General features: G+C 41.0%; 1 protein-coding gene across 1 annotated transcript in view; it reads right to left on the reverse strand.

Moving 5' to 3' along the window:
• TRPC6 (transient receptor potential cation channel subfamily C member 6) overlaps nt 1–21,801 on the reverse strand; it is a 113,720-nt gene that overhangs the window by 41,920 nt on the left and 49,999 nt on the right. The window contains exon 2 of the mRNA XM_052812918.1: nt 406–1,180. Coding sequence (XP_052668878.1) covers nt 406–1,180 — 775 coding nt within the window. The remainder of the gene's footprint in view (nt 1–405; nt 1,181–21,801) is intronic.

Genomic DNA, 21,801 nt, shown 5'->3' on the forward strand with positions numbered 1-21,801 from the left:
CAACAACAAGAAAATAATGAGAATGCATGAGGGTTTAATAGAATCCTGCAGTTTGTCTTGCGTAAGTGATCAAACTGTATCACTTTAGTCTCCTCTTTCCCCTGTCCTAAGCCAGCTTCACCCGTGGGTTTGAAGGGCCTTCTTTACTATCCTGCCTGATAGAAAGTGGAAAATGAGTTCACTGGCACATTCTACATAAGCAGCGTGAATTACAATCAGCACACAGCAATAAGACATTCCCAAAGATTTAAAGTTTCCATTCATTAAACAATTACATATTTTCCCATGTTATCCTGCTGATTTATGAAGATGATGCTGATCTCTTACTGCTCAAGGAATGGGAGAAAGACCTTTGATTGAACTTTGCAATTCTGTGTCTGTCAGAATCAGTATCCCTCTACTCACCTTAAACTCTTTTTCAATGTTGGCAAGCACAGCCAGCTCATTGCTGAGCTCTAAGGCAGTCATTACAGGGTCCTCACTGGACAAAGACAGATAAGCAGGGCTGGCCAGACCTTTGTAGGCATTGATTCTGGATCTAGAATGGCTGAAAGAGTCATGCTTTTGTTTCTGATTGCATTCACTGCACTTGCAGAAATAGTCATGTGGCCTATCAATCCGAGCTCCTTTTCTCAGCAGAGTGTGGACAATCTCATACTCATGGCAGTGAGCGGCCAGAATGATCGGTGTAACATCATGGGAAAACCGTGTGCCATCTTCATCGTATGCATAGAAGTCATCGTGCTGGAGCTCTGACTGGCTAGGACTCAATGCAAGCCTCTTGCCTTCAGCAAATGCGGGATGGTTTAAGATGGCTTCCACTATCCGAACGTAACCTTTGCTAATAGCCAAAAGCAAGGCATCCCCAACTCGAGACAGGTTCTCCCTCTTCAGCAGAAGTTCTGTGATCTCCAGGTGCTCATTGGCAACTGCCAGCTGCAAGGCATTCTGCCCCATATAGTCCACACAGTTCACATTGAGTGAGGGACATTCTTCCAGCATTTTGCGAATCACTGGAATATTTCCATATTCTGCTGCATCCAAAAAGCGCTCCTCCTCAAGAGAAAGACTTGTTGAGTGGTCATTAAACATATATGCTGGCCCTCGACTGGCCTGCCTCCTCCCCTTCTCCCGGAGAATGGTCTGTCGTCGTAGCGCTAGTCTATTCTCGTTGCCTCGGCTGTGTGGAAATAGAGAAATTATTAGTTCTGTTTTATGCAAGGGCATATCCATTTTACATAAAAATTAATAAAAATATTTTAATCATTTTTCTGCTGTGTATTTTTAACGCAGCAGGGAGACCCGAAACCCTGACTTTGATGCATTTTGTAATCACTGTCGCTTCACAGCCCTGGAATCAGTAGCCAGCTACACTTTATTTCAACATGAAGAAAAAGCCCTAGTCAATCATCATTTAAGACTACACTTTTTTCCCTATTTTGTCTTCCACTGCTTTTGCATAATTTTCAGTGAAGTTGGATTGTAATTCATGTTACATTGGTAGCATAACAGTTTTAAAGGTAAGGTTCTTTCTCAGCTTTACACAGACACCCCCTCTCTGCTTTTCCAGCACTCTTCTATCCAAATTTCTCATCATCATTTGGTATCCCACACACCCCTCTGATATGTATGATCACTTCATGAAAAAAGTGCTTCTTATTTTAATCTAGAAAAGAAGAAAGCATTATAACATTTTTACATGCTAAGATTTCACTTTCTGCTTACAAGAACATGTCCAACATTCAGCTAAGTTTGAAAACTACTTCAAGAGTGAAACTACATTTCCTCTGGATGAATGTACTCCTGACATCTTTGCTAGATCTAGCAGATATTTTGAAGGCCTTCACTGGAACAGCTGGGTATCAAAAAAAAAGAACATCAGATCTCCAGTTCATTGTTTAAATATATATTTTAAATACAAAGATGACCTGGAGAATAGTGATGACATGCAATGACTGCCTCAGTCCAGAGACAGCTGGTATCAACAGCACAAGGGAGTGAGAATAGCCCACATCCGCTCAGCTGGTAGGAGGAGTCCCAGTGACACCACATGAGCCTAGGTGCCCTCAGGTGGCCCTTCTGAAAGCCACCATCCCCTCAGAATGCCATTCATCCAAAGCTCTTTACTTGGTCTATGTTGGTGCTAAGTCACAGCTCAGAGTGAAGACAAGTCATGGCGTGAACAGAGTCAGCAGTCACGGGATGAGGGACAAGGGATTGCACAGGACAGCAGGGCATACAGACATGGGAACATTCTAAATTCCCTTCTGCCTCAGGAAAGCAGGCAGGCTGACTTCACTTGCTCTTATCATTCTTAGCCCCATCACTACCTCAGCAATTATCTAACATATTCTGGATCTGTTTTTCTCCTCTTCACCCTGATGATGTTTTTCTGACATCTATAATTGAATGCTCAGTCATAAAGTGAATCTGAACAAGATAAAAGCGTATCGACTACACCGTACAACATCCATTACTCCCCATCTCCACCATCCTTTTCATTACTACAGTTCATAACCTTGATATCCTATTTATTCCTCCACTCAGTGGCTTGCCAACAAAACCTGCTGATTCTTGCTTCATGATAGCGCTGAAATGTCCATTCTTCTACTTCTACTACTGAAACCCTTAGCCATTCCTCACCTCTCATATTAATGAATTACTTCATTGATAATTATTAATTATTAAAATATAAACTGAACCATATCAAAGCTAAGTTAGCTGAGGGATGTTACAAAATATGCTCCATGCTCTTTAACAAGAAGAAAATCTAATTCATTACTCTATTATTTCAGTCAACTAAGATTCCAATCCTCAATAGAAATTCAATTGCAAATAATTTTATCTCCTAGAATTGAGACAAGGGGAGTCAAAAGAATCTTAGTAGACATAATAAGGGGGGATGAAGGATGATGTTTAGCGCTTACATTGTTGAAATTAGCTGAGGCAGAGACAGTCTTTGATAAGAAGAGCTGGTCCCAAGGACCAGCCAATGAGGTAGAGACAGCTCCCGATAAGAAGCAGGAGCAGGCCCCAAGAGCCAGCTAAGACTGGTCTTGCGGCTTGGGTGAATACCAAGAAACCACTGAGCCTGCGCAAGAAAAAAGGTTACTAGCGGTGACAGAGTCATCTATCTTCATCTCTGCGACCACCAGACGACCACCATAAAGAGGCACTGCGCAAGCGCAGTTGAGAGGAGACTATGGAAATGACCTCTTGGAGCTAATTTTAATATGAAGCAGGGATAGGTCATGCATATGTATAGGCGTATTGTCAATATGTAACACTTGACTGTATAAACTTGAGACAAACTGCCGAGTGCGGCGTGCACGACTTTGGTGGGACTACTCCCCGTGCTGCCCAGCGCTGAATGAACATACCTGCTTTACAATCTCACTGATTGTGGAGTCTGTTTTCCGCACGTCAGAATTACTCTGCTAAACTACATAATATTCACTACAACTTCATATTTTTTTCTTTTTGAATGGTAGCTTAATGATTCTTTACACACATATCCTCAAATACACTTCACTATTTTCAGTATTTCCCACAAAATAATAATGATGAGCAATATTTTATTCATTAAATACTAATGAATATGAATTTAAGTATTTAAATGACAGTAAAAAAAATCAGTCCTTTGTGACTCAAAATGTCTTCACAAAAAGTAACATTACAAGATATTAATTCTTCTAGATTGTTTATATTTAACTTTAGTTTAAATTTCCTTTTTGCCTTTTGCCTTCTCAGTTCCAGAGATACAGTCCTCTTTGGCGTTGGAAATGCTTCAAATTGCCAAAGTCTTAAATCCATAAGGACAATTTTTTTGCAAGATAATCACAGGTATGTAATGTGGAATATATAAAAATTGACAACTGTAACATCGTTCACTATGCAGACAGTACTAATACCATGCTACAATGGAAAGTTTACAGCCTTAGTTTGGACTATGTCTAACATTTCATGATATGGAATACAGTTAGATTCCATCCTCTTCTCCTCCTCAAGATCTCTACAAAGGCTGTCTCAGTTACTGTGGGTTCAAACCATATGAAAGACTGTGGATATATGCTAATGTCTTATAGGTGAATATGCTATATGGCTGGTTGAAATTTTTCTATGCATATTTCCAGATATTTTAAAATAAAAAAAAATTACATTTGTTGAAAAAACAGCCTTTGGAGAGGTTTCAAAAAAACCACAAAAACTGAAAGAATGAAAATGTTACCGGCATTGGTGACAATATTGGTGCCAAAACCTGAATTTCACTAAACAGAAGACAGTCTTTTGATGTATCTACAAGTGTTTTACCGTAAATGCATGTGCTAAATTGGAACAGGGGTGAAATGATAGAAAGGGGATATCACAGCAGAGAAAGCAAATGCCAGACTCTCCAGTTTTGAAAGTTATACCTTAAAGGACTGTAATGTGGTTCTGAAAAGCTTCTTCAAAGATGGAATATGAGATTGTATTGGTAAGGTGAAAATCAACTGGGAGACAGGAAAGAGAAGGAAATTAACATGAGGGGGAAAAATGAGAAAGAAAAGAATGTAAGGGAAATTTTAAAACCTGCTGAGTTTTAAGATTGATGCACTGAAAAACTCTTAAGAGATGACCATAGCAAGACCATAGGGAGACAAGTTCCCTAATTTCCACAACAGAGGTAGTTCTCAAAAAATAAAGGACTTAAATACCCCAATTAAGTTAATCCTACAGTCGAGGGTTTTAATCAGGCTACATGTTTCTTGAGTCTTATAGCTTCCTGGAAAAAAAAAGGCTCAGTGTAATAATCATAAAATTTTGAGAAAAAATGTTTAGTTGATTCTGATCAACTGATCAGAACTGGTTTTCATTCACCATTGCCTTTGTATATCCAAATCGTGCAATGCTTGGAAAAAAATACATTTTTATAGTGAGATGAACTAGAGCTAAGGTAAAAACAAACAATACATAGTATAGTTATCTGTCTTGTATATGTATGCTTCTACCAAATTTAATTAAAAATGGTTTGCTTTTAGAGCTTAACTGATAAAAATTAAAGTTTCTCTAATGTAAAAGAATAAATGTATAAAAAATGGATACGAAAACTTTGACTGTACTGCTTTTAAGACTTTCTACAAATGTGACATCATGGGAGTTCAGTGAATTGTGAATTGCTACTCTTTCTTAGTAGATATTTAAAAAACAAGTATATCTGTGTTGGACAGTTGTCAGTAAGATATAGAAAAGTTGTTTTAATGATTCTTTTCTTCTCCTGAACTTTTAATGAACGATCATATTGTTTCTTTGAGGCATACTGCTTTGCACTTTTTCTATTCTGTAGTTGAGTGTATAAATGCAAGAAGCTAGTAAAATCATCATAGGAGGCAGCCCTAAACAAGTAGGAAGAATAAAGCATGATTTGGTCAAAAAGAGCATTTGCAGATGATATATAGATAAGAAAGGTGACATTTAAAATTATTACTTTAAAAAGGAATACTTTTGAGGTGGTTTTTCAGTTTAGAAAAATATAGCAAGCTTACATGATTCAATACATATATACAGGAAAACTAGGATATATATAAAATAAAAAGCATATAGCTTTTTTTCTGAGCTACACTTCCACAGTTCATAGGATTTCTATTTATTACTAATAAAAAAGTTTCTTTTCAAAATTAATTTACACATAAAACTAAAGATTGCCTTGCTGGCATTTCAATATTGTTGTTTGAAAGAAGACATGTTTCTCTACTAACAATTTGGAAAAACTATTTATTACAAAATACCAAATAATTAAATGAATTATTATATGTAATAGTTATATGTAGATATAATTATGCTTGCATCATTTAGATTGCTTTGATATTATATAGTCAACCTCTTATTTCACTTATATTTGACTTGCGTTTCATTTTCCTACTTCTTTCACAGTAGGAGCAATAATGCTGTTTGGATTCCACAGGGCTAAGCAAGTTTGCGTAGCAAAAGGGGAAAACATCCACCTCTATCTGAGAAGCCACTGTGCAATTTAGCTCTTGACTTGAATAAACTGTTACAATCAGGTTTTTTTGGAGTTGCTCAGTTTCTCTTTAAATTTTTTCATCTCAAATGTAACCACTATCACAATAATAAAATGCAAGTTTCATTGTTCAAATGAATGGTACTTCTTTTCAGTGTTTGCTATGGAGTCAGACAACTCCAGCTGAAATGCAATAGCAGGACATGTTCTACAGCAGGTTAATCACGTTACGTAAGTTCAAGTTCCCAGTCCAATTAATGAAATTAAACTAAAAAATTCTATTATGTCCTGATCAGTTCTGAAGCTATGCAGTATTAAGCCCCATCCATAGTTCTTTGCTCTGTTCAATAAAAGCCATCACAGGCGCTAATATTTTCTCAATGTGAGTTTTGCAGCTGACTCAACTGGCAGCAGAAGCAGGCAACGAGTAAAGGAACCAGTGTCTACCATAGAATCATAGAATCATAGAATCATTTCGGTTGGAAAAGACCTTCAAGATCATCAAGTCCAACCATTAACCATGCCCCCTAAACCATGCCCTGGAGTACCCTGTCCACTCGCTTTTTGAATACCTCCAGGGATGGTGAATCAACCACTTCCCTGGGCAGCCCATTCCAATGTTTGACAACCCTCTCAGTAAAAAAATTTTTCCTAATATCTAACCTAAATCTCCCTTGCCTCAACTTGAGGCCATTTCCTCTTGTCCTATCTCCAGCCACCTGACAGAAGAGACCAACACCCACCTCACTACAACCCCCTTTCAGGTAGTTGTAGAGAGCGATAAGGTCTCCCCTCAGCCTCCTCTTCTCCAGACTAAACAGCCCCAGATCCCTCAGCCGCTCCTCATAAGACTTGTGCTCCAGGCCCCTCACCAGCTTCGTTGCCCTTCTCTGGACACGCTCCAGCACCTCCATGTCTTTCCTGTAGTGAGGGGCCCAAAACTGAACACAGCACTCGAGGTGTGGCCTCACCAGTGCCGAGTACAGGGGAACAACCACCTCCCTGCTCCTGCTGGCCACACTATTTCTGATACAGGCCAGGATGCCGTTGGCCTTCTTGGCCACCTGGGCACACTGCTGGCTCATATTCAGCCGGCTGCCAACCAGCACCCCCAGGTCTTTCTCTGCCGGGCAGCTTTCCAGCCACTCTTCCCCAAGCCTGTAGCGCTGCATGGGGTTGCCGTGACCCAAGTGCAGGACCCGGCACTTGGCTTTGTTGAACCTCATACAATTGGCCTCAGCCCATCGATCCAGCCTGTCCAGATCCCTCTGTAGAGCCTCCCTACCCTCAAGCAGATCGACCCTGCCTCCCAGCTTGGTGTCGTCCGCAAACTTGCTGAGGATGCACTCAATCCCCTCATCCAAATCATCAATAAAGATGTTAAACAGAGCAGGGCCCAACACCGAGCCCTGGGGAACACCACTCGTGACCCGCCGCCAACTGGATTTCACCCCATTCACCACGACCCTCTGGGCTCGGCCATCCAGCCAGTTTTTCACCCAGTGAATAGTGCACTTGTCCAGGCCACGAGATGCCAGCTTCTCAAGGAGTATGCCATGAGAGACAGTGTCAAAGGCCTTGCTGAAGTCTAGGAAAATAACATCGACAGCCTTTCCCTCATCCACTAGGCGGGTCACCTGGTCATAGAAGGAGATCAGGTTGGTCAAGCAGGACCTGCCTTTCATAAACCCATGCTGACTGGGCCTGATCCCCCTCTTTTCCTGGAGTTGCCATGTGAGTGCTCTCAAGACAAACCGTTCCATAATCTTCCCCGGTACCGAGGTCAGGCTGACAGGCCTGTAGTTCCCCGGATCCTCCCTCCGACCCTTCTTATAAATGGGAGTCACATTGGCAAGCCTCCAGTCCTCTGGGACCTCCCCTGTTGACCAGGAACACTGATAGATGATAGAGAGTGGCTTGGCAAGGACCTCAGCCAGTTCCCTCAGTACTCTTGGATGGATCCCATCAGGTCCCATAGATTTGTGAGTGTCCAGATGGCGTAGCAGGTCCCTAACTAATTCCTCCTGGATTAAGGGGGGTATGTTCTGCTCTTCATCCTTACTTTCCAGCTCATGGGGTGCAGTACCCTGAGGATGACTGGACTCACTATTAAAGACTGAGGCAAAGAAGGCATTAAGTACCTCGGCCTTTTCCTCATCACTGGTTGCTACATTCCCTTCTGTATCCATTAAAGGAAAGATATTCTCCTTGGGATTCTTTTTACTGTTAACATATTTGTAAAAACATTTTTTGTTGTCCCTTACGATAGTGGTCAGATTTAGTTCTAGCTGAGCTTTCGCCTTTCTAATTTTCTCTCTGTATGATCTAACAAGATCCCTGTACTCCTCCCAAGTTGCCTGCCCTTTCCTCCAGAGATGATAAACTCTCCTTTTTTTCCTAAGTCCTAGCAAAAGCTCCCCATTCAGCCAGGCCGGTCGTTTTCCTCGGCGGTTCGACTTGTGGCACATAGGAATAGCCTGGTCCTGAGCCATTAAGATTTCCTTCTTAAAGAATGTCCATCCCTCCTGGACCCCTTTGCCCTTCAGGACCGCCTCCCAAGGGACTCTCTCAACCAGTGCCTTGAAGAGGCCAAAGTTAGCCCTCCGGAAGTCCATAGTGGTGGTTTTGCTGACCACCTTCTTTGCCTCACCAAGAATTGAAAATTCTATCATTTCATGGTCGCTAAGCCCAAGACGGCCTCCGACCATCACACCTCCCACCAATCCTTCCCTGTTCGTAAACAACAGGTCTAGCAAGGCTCCTCCCCTGGTTGGCTCACCCACCAGCTGTGTCAAGAAGTTATCTTCCACACACTCCAGGACCTCCTAGATTGTTTACTCACTGCTGTGTTGTATTTCCAGCAGATGTCTGGAAAGTTAAAGTCCCCCACAAGGACAAGGGCACACGATTCTGAGACTACTGCCAGCTGCTTGTAGAATGATTCATCCGTCTCTTCAACCTGGTCAGGCAGTCTATAACAGACTCCCAGCACAATATCTGTCTTATTGGCTTTCCCTCTCATCCTCACCCATAAGCACTCCACCTTGTCATCAGAATCGTGTAGCTCTGAACAGTCAAAACATTCCCTAACATAAAGAGCCACCCCACCACCTCTTCTACCTTGCCTGTCCCTTCTGAAGAGCTTGTAGCCATCCATCGCAGCACTCCAGTCATAGGAGTCATCCCACCATGTTTCCGTGATGGCGACTAAGTCATATCTATCCTGCTGCACAATGGCTTCCAGCTCCTCCTGTTTATTGCCCATGCTGCGTGTGTTGGCACAGATGCATTTGAGCTGGGTCATCGAATCCACCCCTAGCATTGGCACGCTGCCCCCAGGCTCATCTCTGGTGCACCTAGTTTTATCCCTTACCCCCTTCGAACCTAGATTAAAGCCCTTTCTATGAGCCCTGCCATCTCATGAGCAAGGATTCTCTTACCCCTTTGAGATAGCTGGACACCATCTGTCGCTAGCAAGCCTGGTGCTGTGTAAGCCTCCCCAAGATCAAAAAACCCAAAATTCCACCTATGGCACCAGCCTCTGAGCCACTTATTAACCAGGTGTGTTTTCCTGTTCCTTTCAGTGTATTTCCCTGCCACTGAAGGGATTGAGGAAAACACTACCTGTGCTCCCGATCTTTCTACTAATCGTCCCAGTGCCCTGAAATCCCTTTTGATTGCCTTTGGATTCCTCTCTGCAATCTCATCACTGCCAACCTGCACAACCAGCAATGGGTAATAATCAGAGGTCCGAACCAGACCAGGGAGTTTCCTGGTAATGTCTTTTACCCGGGCCCCAGGGAGGCAGCAGACTTCCCGGTGGGATGGGTCAGGTCTGCATATCGGGCCCTCTGTCCCCCTTAAGAGGGAGTCGCCTACGACAATTACCTCCTTTTTCTTTTTTCAGAGGATGTGAGAATGCATGGGGCTGCCCGACTGGGCCTAGGCACCTCCCTAGATAGGGCTTCATCTACACCCTGATCTTCACTAGCCTGGTCCTCAAGTTCCAGAGCCCCGTACCTGTTGAGTAGGAGCAACTGGGAAGGTGAGGGAGACCGGGAGCAGATTCTCCTGCCTCCCCGAGCAGGGACCTGTATCCATTCCCCTCCATCTCTCAGGTCCCCTCCTGCCTGGTGGCAGGAGGGCAGGGGAACCTCCGCTTCTTGCGGAGCCTCCATCTGCTGCCCCTGCCTCAGGGATGGCAGGGTGTGTGGGGGGGTGTGGTGTGTAGGGTGCGGGCCCACCAATCTACCTCCCTCTCCCACTCCCTGATACTCCTCAACCTTTCCACTGCCTCCTTCGGCTCTACCACCAGGCGGAGCAGATCACCCACCTGGTCACCCCTCACACAAGAGGTGTCCCCGCTGACCTCCGTCATTTCTGACAGACTCAGGCACTCCCCGCAGCCAGAGACCTGGACAGCTGCATGTTTACGTGGGACCTCTGTCTGCGTTGCCCTATTTTTCCTAACGATGCCTTTCCCCCGAGTGGCGACCATACCTGGGTCTCCCTCCGGGCCGACACCCACCGCTTGAGCAGCCTGCTCCAGCTGGGAACAGGGGGGGCCGCGCCAACTGCCGCGCCAGGCCCTGCCCGCCGCGCCGCTGGTGGCCGGCGCCCCTCGGGGCCGTTCCAACCTCCCGCGGTTGCCCCGGCAACGCCCGCGCCGCGTCCGCCTCCCCCGCCAGAGCCGCCCGCTCCGGCCGGGTCCCTCCGCCCTTCCCCGGCGCTCCCGGGCCTCGGGGACCTCCCGGTCCGCCTCCGTCTAGCGCTTAGCCGCCCGCTTACCGTCGGCTCTGCTGGGCTCGCCGCTGATCATGTACTGATCTTTAATCTACTTCTTACATTTAGCAAAGGAAAGGCTTTGAAAGATTTGAATTAACACAAGCATATGTCAGCATATCAGCTGCTACAAGTGTCCTTATCTGTACTCCTACTAACTCTCATCATGGCTACTGCAATTTCCCCCTCCAGAGTCTCTTCCGACTTTAAGATGTGCTGACCATCTTCCAACAAAAGTCACTGCAGAATCTCTCACCTTAGAAATCCCCAGATCACCCGTGCTGCCTCTACCTTATTTCACCACAATTCATTCTAAAGACCCAAACCGCTATGTTTTAAGAAACATTCGTTGTTTTGCTCCAACTGCTATCATGGGTCTATCTCCCTCAATCCTTACTCCATTAGTTTCTCTCCTATTCCTTCCATACGTGTAGTGACTGTGTACATGAAAGCTCCTCCTGCTAATATCTACTATCCAAAAAGCCGTGTTGCTGGATGCTGCCAACAGACTGGTGGACCCAGTGATGAAGGACACAGGTCAGCCTGAGGTACTCAATGCTTTCTTTGCCTCAGTTTTCACCAGTAAGGTCTGTCCCCAGACCTCAAAGGTCCCCAGCAGAGTGAAGCATTACCTACATTGAAGGAAGACTGACCTGGGCTACAATTAAGGCAACTGGACACACAATCCTGAAACCTTGCATCCAAGGGTACAGAGGGAGCTGGTGGATGTCATTATAAGGCTGCTCTCTATCACCTTTGCAAGTGCAGAGTGACTGGGGGAATTTTTACTCATAGGAAACAGGTTTTCCAGCTTTCTTAGCTACCCATTGGCTTCTCAGTTTTGAATAAACTAATCATTGAATTGCAGTAGCACAATAATCTGAAATGCAGAAACTGTCCTACTGAGCAGCATGCTGGCAAATTCCATATCTATCTTGAACTGCTTCCTTCTTCATGATCTGTGCAGCAATCATTTACTGCTAAAAATCATTTAAATAACTTATACTGAAGTTATCTGAACAGACAATAAATTCAGCCCATAAAAAATAAAATAATAATTTTTAAAACACCTTCAAAAAAATAAAAATGCATTCAGTGTAGCTTCAGATCTTATTTAAACTGACAGTAACAATATCATTGATTTAGAATACATATCTTTATGCACCCTGCAAAACTGATCCAGTATAAAATTATTTTGCTACCATTTGATCCTTATACAAGGAAACAAACCCTTCAGCAGGATCACAGTCATTATGTTTTCCTGAGATGTTAACAACTTCAGTTGACCAGCCAAAAACTGCAGTTCATTAAATACTTTCTCCTTCATTTTTCAAATAACAGAAACTGATTATATTTCTATTCCAGAAATACATTCGGTATGATTTATCAAAACAAAGAGTAATCATTGCTAGCGAAGAATACTTAGAATTAGCTTGTTTGTACAGTTTCCTCTTTCCTTGCCTGTATTTAGAAGAAAATAATTACTTAAATGGGAGATCAAGTACATATGTTCCCTAGACAGCTCATATTCTGGAGTAGAACTTATTACAGAATGAAATAGAAGATTTTCGCACTGTTTGATGGACTGTAGCATGTCTGATGCAGAACTCTAGAATCTCAGTGTAATCAATTTTCCCTGCATCAACATACTTTATACATATGAAATAAATTTCCTGTTTTGCCCATTTGCAGTTACAGTTAATTAAAGTTAAGGGTCTGTAATTAAAACTGGTTCTTGCAGCACAGGAATCTAAGTATGTTTAATAGTAACAGAGAATGCAAATTGTTCTACTTTATTATTTCTGCTTAATTAGATACACACAGTAAATATAATTCAGGAGTTTGTTAAGAAGAGTGTAAGATACTTGATTGCCTCCAAGAACGGGGAAAGGAATCTGATGATCCAGAAGAGTATGTTCAGTCCTGCAATGTTCTGATGTTCTTACATTTATTTCACCATTACTATGGTCTTTTCAGTCCCTTTTTTATCAAAAAGAAGCCCATCTTAGCAACTATTGTCACAGATTCTGGCCACATAAGTTTTAAAGCCATTTGAAACCTCAGCCTTCCCAGACTACTGAATAACTGTTCGTTGCAACAGATTATTAATGCACCTTGTGGGAAATGCAATCTAAATGACCATACTTATTACTACTTATTACTTAAGAGCCGCCAGCATGGCCAAGCCTGGAATACCATCATCATTTTGGACACCAAGTTACAGGAAAGAGTTCTACAAAATAAGAAATTAAACGCAAGAGAGCAGCAGGGGTCACAGTCTCTACCATATTGTCCACTTTAAGCTTAATAAGGTTGACTTTGTGAATTATATAGGGTGGTATTCCACTCATCCCACTTCTACCATAGGAACAGTAGGATTCTAGTATAAAATAGTCATCTTCACCTACTCTGTAGATACAGGAGAGACAATTCTCTTATCTACATTTAATATTTATTTTAGGATAGCATAAATTTTCATGTGGAGCACCTGCATTTTTCCATTGTTTAAAAAAGAATCCTAGCTGATAAAGTGAGATTAAGGCCTCCTTAAACGTGTATAATTTAGTAGGAACATAGACCACCGAGGGATGACGGAGTCAAGTCCCTTACAAGTACAGATACCGTCTCAAACAATTCCCATTAAAATCTCAGACTCTGCCTTAAAGGAAATTGCTGTCTTGCTGGAATTTTATTTTCTCTCACTAATTCCACTGAAAGACTAAACCAGAATTTGATTGTTCTAGCAGTTAGAAACATTCATCTAATTTTCAGCCTAAATTTAATAATGGCCAAATTATATCTATTTTTTGTTGTTGTTCAGGAACCAGAATTGTATTTCAAATTAAGTAGCACTTTCCTCTGACAATGGTTACCTGCACACACAAACACATAGCAATCATATCCCCTCTTAACCTTCATTTTGCTGAGCTAAATCAAGCTCATCTCATTTCCTGCTATGTCCATGAAGTTAAATCTGCCACAGAACAAAAACCTGCTCAAGTGCACCTTCCTAAACTATACAGTAATCCCATGTGTCAGTGTTTGCAGTAGAATGATTAGCAACTATTTTGTGTTGAAATGTACATCTTTGGCTATCTCTCTGGTGCATTTACATCCAATAAATTGTTTAGGCATTACATATTCCTCTGTCAGCCAGAGCTAAGTCTTCTGCCTTCGCTGACTTTCCTTAATCAGGTGTCAGACAGTGAGTCTCTGATTTGTGAACTGAAAGAACTGTGCTGAAAGATCTGACTTCAGCCCTCAACTCCCTTTGAGGACACAGACTTTCATTATGCAGAGTTGTGGAGCTGGGAAAGTTTGGGCATGGGAAACAATTGTGAGCATCCACAGCATTATAACCCAAAGTAAAAAGCTTTTTAGGAGAGTTTGCAATAGCTGCTAGAGGCCGAATGACCTTGCATAGTGACAGGATAGCCTCCTCCTCTTTTTTCCTTTACTCAGGCAAAAGGGTTTATTATACTCTAAACTTACTGTGTAAAAGTACTCTGTTATCTCATTTAAACTTGAGGTTTGGCTTACCTTCAAGAATTTGTTACCTCTGGAAGAAGACTATACAACTTCTTAGGAAATGAGGACATATAAACTCACAAAATCCAATTATGCTTCTGTCTTCATGACCATGCTTTAGCAAGAGACACCACACTGAAGTCCCTTACTTGCGTATATTAATTGCAAAATCAGACATAATGTAGTTCTCATGAAAAGAAAATAAATGTGTACTCATGTATACTGCCAGCAATGCAAATCTACAGGCTGGAAGCATGGCAAGGAAAAAAGGGGGCTGAGACTGCTGGCAGCATCCTAAAGAAAAATGTTAAAGTCATAAAGATAAATAGTCTCAGAGCAAAGTAAAGGGAGAACGTAGAGTTAGGTTGCCACACTGCCTTAATCACAAGCTCCTTCAGGATATTTCCTGAAGTTAAAGAATTTTGAAAATTGGCCAATTACTAAGGATGACAATAGTATCCACTGCTTGTTGAAACCCAAGTACCTAGTTGAAACAATGTTGAAACCATTAGTAATCACCTCTGAATCACCTCTGTGGGTGAGCTTCTGGAAAACTCGAAAGGCCACGAATCTTTTTTAAAAAAAAAAAAAAAAGGAAAAAAGCCAACGTAAACTAAATCAATCATTTTCAAATTCTCATATGCTGTTGGTAAACTGTCAATAATTAGTAATTAACTACAAGATCAGATAAGAAGTAATACCAAAGAAGACCATCAACACCAAACACCCAAGAATAAATTTTCTTGAAACAATCTAATTCCTTTCTGTGAGAGAATAAGAAGCCATGTGAACCAGGAGGGACCCAAATATATGTTACAGGTATTTAGTAAGGCTTTTTATGCTGTCACACATGATATTCTAACAAGCAAACTAGAGAAAGAGGCTGAATGAAATTATGAAGAGGGACCACAGTTGGTTGGAAAACTGTAGTTATCAATCCAAGGTTATAAAGACAATTTGCTCAGAAAATCTGACTTAGATCTGGTATTATTTAATATATTCATTAAATATGATGGATGATGGAATAGAAACTTCATGGTTTACATTTGCATAGGAACTTAGTCTGAGAGGAATTGAAAACAGGATGAAAGCAAGGCTAGCATTTTGATTGGGCCTGACAAGAACTGATCTGAAATAAATGCTATGCGATTTGAAAACAAGAAGTAAAAGATTTTGCACCTAAGTAAGAAAAAGCAAGCACCCATTAAAAGATGGGAATGGCCTAGGTTAGTTTGGAAGGGGTAACTTGTGGTCACAGGCCCTGCACTTCGAGAACAATACGGACCAGCTGCAATTAGTCTTAGAGATTGACTATAGAGTTGATCAAAGGTCTGGAAGACATGAAATGAAGTACAAGTAGGTTTTGTTTAATCTAGACAAGACTGAAAGAAGATAGTGTTCAAAGCAATGGTGTAAAAAGAAGGGAATAATTTATCTCTGTTCAGGTCTGGGATTGGTAGGCAACCTGTAGCTCCGAAGTTCCTAAAACCTGATGGTGAGAAAATATTTCAGGGGAAAGAGAATTATTTGGATGTTCTATTCTTCTTCATCATATACCTATATAAAAAATATAGCAATATATGTAGTATATAACATAATAATATATGTAATTTGCAAGCCATGTATTTTATAAAATTACATATTGATATATATAAAATATATAGTAACATGTATAAAATTAAATAATATATATTTAGTCCAATCAGAGATAGGATGTGAGCTTAGACAGACACATGGTCTGAACCTCTATGCGATGCCATGCTACAGGACAGAAAGTGATAGGCTGTAGAAATGAAGATTAGATTAAAATTCTAAAGGTAAAGACAGTGAACATCTGGAAACAAATATCTGAGTAAAACTTGGGTTGTCCATTACCAGAGATCTGGAAGAACAGTTGAGATGATAAACAAGTGGTAGGAATGGCTAGGGGACAGCTGACTTTGCTTGGTGGAGAGGATTTGGCTAAGATGTCCATGTCTGTCCTAGCCCTACTGTCTAAAATTTGATGCTGAAAATTATTAACAGGGACATATCTGTCTCATGAGAGAAGACAAACCCCTCAGAACCTGTTATTCAGTACTCATGCTTCTTCTGCAGTTCTCCATTATCAGTCAGTCGCTAAAGCCAGTAACAGTCCCACATCCTTTACTACTACAAAGCACAGGCATGCAGCTCTCACAAGATACATCTCTCTCAGGAAACTAGTAACAAACTACAGACCATGACAACTCCCTGGCTTGAATCTGATCATCGAAGTTAGAGCCTGTACAAACTGAAGGTATGCAAAGCGTTGAGTGTTGATAAAGGCCCATTTTGCAGGCCTGGACACCGAGTCAGGGCGCTGGTTATTACGGTCTCCAGGTCTGAGCTCAGCACAGTGCAGACAGGGGAGCTTGTGGGGCCACCACCCATACAGCATCAGAGAGAGGTTTATCTTTTACAGGTAGCAAGATGGCTTCTTTTTCTGGTGTTTTTCTAACTGGAATGATTTTTATCATTAAATAGATCAAGGAATGATCAATGGGAAAGGCTTCTTAATAACACCCACTTTGGTATAAGGATCCACAGCTCCCCCATAACCCTTAGAAGCCAGTGCTAAATCATAAGCAGGCTAGAGCTGAAGTGGTCTGTAAATAACAAGCCAAAACCAGTTGTGGACATTTACAATAAAATTCCCAAATAATCAGTGACAATGACTGCATTAGAAGTGAGAAAAGTCCATAATGAACATCCCTTAAGTATTTCATTTTGCAGCACTTCAAAGGTACAGATAAGAGTATTTCTACTCGTGTGGGGTTTTTTATCAGAAGATGCACATCTAGCACCAAGTATGAAATATGTCGTCTTTAAGACTGTTATGTGAAATTATGGTTGAAACTGATGTGTCTTCTGGGACTGCCCTGGAGGCACTTCTGAGACCTGGACTGTCACAGCTTTTTGTTTACATACTGCTGAGAAGTGTTTTCTCCAAGCTGATAGATTATGTTGTGCAAATGCTTTTGTACAGAAGCAGTTAAAAACAATTTAATTTTAGAGAGTACTTCCTTGTCCACAGCTTGGTGAAAAGTTCACATTTGTTGATGTGAACCTGGAAGGGTAATGGTCTGAGAAACATTTTCTTCAGGAAATAGCAAAAGATTCTTCTCTCTCCCCTGGAAAGTAGTTCAGTGGCTATTAAATGGTTGATGGAGAGAAAGCACACAACATAGGGCAGCCAACCATTTCCCAGGCTCCTCATTTCATCTGTCATGCCCCCTAATTTCTACCCTGTTCTTTCACTCCAGCAATGAAACCAGTGGCTCATTATTGATGAAGCAGTTGCCCACCACTGAAACAGGAATGACAAGTAAATATAAGAGTTTAGGGAAATGATTAGGAAAACAGTGTCTGGAGAAAAATGGCCCAAAGAGGAAAGACAACCTGGAAAACTGTAACTGAGTCTGTTTAAAGGAGATTTATCAGAAACAACAAATAAAAGGTTAGAGCATTCTGATTGCTTGAAGCTTTTAAACACGGGAATGGGATTTAAATTCTTTCCTAAGAATAAAAAAGGAGAGAAGAGAGTGCTTTACCAGCCCAGAACCTTTTATATATCATACTTGCAAGGCAAAGAAAACAGAGCAGATTAAACAGCATAGGATGGTAAGGCAGGACAGATGACACTAAGAAACGGGCTGAGACTGCTTAGTATGGAGTGTCAAAAGATAGCTTTTTATTTTTATCATCCTTTTCTTTGAGGATTAGTGTAATTTTAAGCTTTAGAAGACTACTATGGAACTGGGTTTTGTAGGTCTTAAGATCCTGAGCACATGCATAATTTCATGCTGGCTGCTGAAAACTTTTGACAATAAGCCTTAAATATAAGCTTTGATGTCTAATTTTAGGGTCATTACTAAAAACCTGATTTGTTATTTTCCAGTACTTGATCTTTCTCAGAATGATGTCTGTCTATGTCTGCAAAACTAGTTCCGTTGTATCTAATACACACTTGCTCAAACATTTTTCCTCAACTATAAAAAAAATGCTGAATGCATTCACCGTTTAAAACACACTTTAACTTAAGTGTAATTGCCTAGTTTCACAGATTATTTGATCAATGTGCTACTCTGAGGTTGTTTAAAGCCAGGAAGTGTTTTTTTCCCAGACTTTCTTGCAGAAGGTGGCAAATACCGGTGTGCGCCCGCCAGAGGGAACTCCTCACTAAGTTTGGCACTTGATAACACTAGTATTCCCCTCTACAGCCAACTTCTCAATAAAAAATTTATAGCTCCACGTTCCTTACATGTTTTCCAGGAAGTACCTTTTGGTGCCTACTGCATAATTTTGTTACATCCTCTACCCCTCTGGAAACATATCTTCCAAAGTTTGTCAGTTTCAGCAACAGTCAAACAAAGATCAAAAAGTCTTAATAATTCAAATTAAGGCTAGCATTTTAGCTACAAGACTGGAAAAAAAAAAGTTAGAAGCAAATGAAATAAAAAATATGACTTTAGCATAAATTTAACATCTGGCTACTTTGCTAATTGGTGTTTCTTATATGGAATACCTAAAGTACATCACAGCCTTCACTCCCATGTGTTTATAGAGACATCCCGCCTCCAGGGTATTCCAAGGGATATGTTAAATTCTGTACCTATTCCTACAGTCTTATGCATAGCCATTTTGAGATGAAGTAAATAATTTTGCAATTCCAGAGGTATCTATATGCCTTTGGAGTTGGGGCTTAAACAATTTGTATAGGTCTATCTGAGCTTTCATGTTTTGCAAGATTGAATGTCCTGTACCTTGTTCACTCCTCAGTCACCAGGCAGTGTCTAACTTTGTCACTGCAGTTGATGTTTCTTTTTGAGGTTCCTTCTGTTAGTGCCGGAAACTATTTCCCTTTTTGAAAATTCAGTCTTCTGGTCAAGTGCTTGCTGTCCAGTTCAAGCCACATCTTTTAAACAGCTACTAATACTGTACAGTATATGTGCTATGCAAGCAGTCTGCTGTGCTCACAATCTCCAGTGAGTTACCAGCTTTCATTACTCACCTCATTATGAGACGACTATCAGTAGATGTTGCTATCACGAAGACTACTGTAGATAACAATTGCTAGGTGACTGGCTGCCTCAACCAAGCTTCTCCTCTCCATTAATTATGGGGTTTCTGTGTTAATAAGCTACTGCAGTTAGCAATCTAAAAATTCAAGGTCTGACATTATGTGAGATGGCAATTTAGGATCCATTTGTTTACCTAGGTATGAGCCCACTGAAAAGGTCTATCTAGTTCATATTACATCCACCACTGAAATTTCCCTAACTCTCCTAATGTCACTTCTTTCTATTACTATTCTCTCATTATTACTATCATAAGACTATTCTCGATGAATTGTAGACTAAATCACTAAAGCTAACAGGTCATGTTTTTTAAAATGAAGCTAAAACATTGTCCAGTTAGAACGATCACAATCAATATAATGGTTGTAACACAAACACAGCTGGCTATGTCAAACATGCCTCTATAAACAGAACATTATTACATTAGTAATGAAGTAGCAGACGTCAACAAGATAGCCCTTGTTATTTTCTCAGCGTTCCTTAGGAACAAAGTGACAAGAAGTTCAAATAAAAGCAAACCCCACTTCTCATATAGATGTCTGGAATGTTATGCAACCATGTAGTATGTGCTTTAGTGCTGTGTCCCACTGCTTATAAATAAAAGCACTTAAAATAGAGCGTGGATACTTGTACCAATGCTAAGACTGTATACAAACAAAGTAAACTTCTATTATATACAAACAACTTGATCTTGGTACTTCCCTGTTGGAAACTCTAAGATTCTTAAAGAGAAACTGTCTTTCAAACTATAAATTACAGACAAGGTTCAGTGTTTCATCTCTCCAAATCAAACCTGGTGACACAAAATCTTGATCCCATAGAGATGGAGGGACAAATACAATCTTTTTTATTTTCAAAAGGATTAAAATTGGTTTCTATTCAACTAAACAGGTTAATTTGTATACTGTCATAATTTATACGGTGCAGCAGTTTTGCTAACTGCTTAGTAAATTAGGTCAGGATGTTGTTTCATGTGCATTCTTGCAGAAACACTCCCAACCCTCTGCTCTGTTTTGGCAGCTTATTGCTCTTCTCACACCATGCTATTTGTTATTCTGATATAAGTACTGGGGCATCTCCAGGCTGACCCCAATTAAGGAGCTTATCTAAATGAAAATTAACGTTTCTGAGGAGAAAAAAAAGAAAAATGCTTACCCTAAGCCCAGCTCTCCAACCCAGTTTATCATACAGATGCAAACACTTGTGCTGGCCCATGGCAGGAGGTAGCGTGAAGACAGGAATCAGTGGCAGGGAGTGAGGAGAGAGGGAGACTTGATTCTTGTGGTGACAGTGGTTGTTAATGTCACCCTTAATGTCACATGTTAATGTGTGTGGAAATCTATAGACTAATGCTCCTTAACAAATACCTACAGTAACACCAGTCTGTGCCACAAAGACTACTGTCTACCAAATTGCTTAGTACAACTTCGTTGTTTCCTTGTGCTCTCCTTCCATCCACTGCACCACCCTGTTTTGCTTCATATTATATTTATATCGTGAGCTCTATCAGTCAGAACAATAGGCTATGATGCAAAAAATAGGGATTTTTTTCAATCAACACTTTGTATTCACTCATCAAGTGAATAGATAGATGATCTACCTGTGATGATGATGAATTGAATAGACAGATAATCTAAAATACAGGTGAAAAGCAGGACAATGTAATTTCATGTGGATTTTCTCTATCAACCTCTGTGTTGTGGTTGCCCACATCGCAACCACATAAACAGAACCTGGGCATATTATTCATATTTAAATAAGTAATAGTGGTCCTTCAGCTGATCTGCATTAAACCCTGAAAGCAACTACATCTCTAGTTTTAATGAATACTAAACAGAAAACAGGTTGAAACCTATGGGTCCAGAAAGACCAGGTTATTTTCTCAGTATTTAATGCTTTACTATTCACTGTCTACAGTTCAGAAATGGGATGCTTGCAGTCAGCCCCCTTATCTCATTCCCTGCCCCCAGGACTGCTCATGCATGACTCTCTTGCTCAAATCTCTGAGTCATCATACGGCAACTACTGAACTTCTGCTACTGAGAATCCAAAAGAATGGTTGGGACCCTAGAAAGAGCAAAGCCCTGTTTACACACATACATACACGCACACCTTCCCTCTAGAAAGCATATGCCAATGAACTGACAGAACAACGTATTTAAAACTATCTGGCAACACAATAATGCATTTCTATAGCACGTATTTTCCTTCTGTCATGTTCGCTATTTTGACCACCCATAGGCATGTTTTTAAATAGCACTTGGAGGGAGAGCTGATGACTTATACTGCCTGTTCTCCCTTTTTTTTCGAAGAACAAGCACAAGCAGAGCCTGTAACTCTTCCCTACAAAGGAAGTTGAAGAAAATAGAGCAGTAAGTAAATTAGCAGATAACC

Source organism: Harpia harpyja, chromosome 17 (genome assembly GCF_026419915.1).
Source record: "Harpia harpyja isolate bHarHar1 chromosome 17, bHarHar1 primary haplotype, whole genome shotgun sequence".
Taxonomy (NCBI): Eukaryota; Metazoa; Chordata; class Aves; order Accipitriformes; family Accipitridae; genus Harpia; species Harpia harpyja.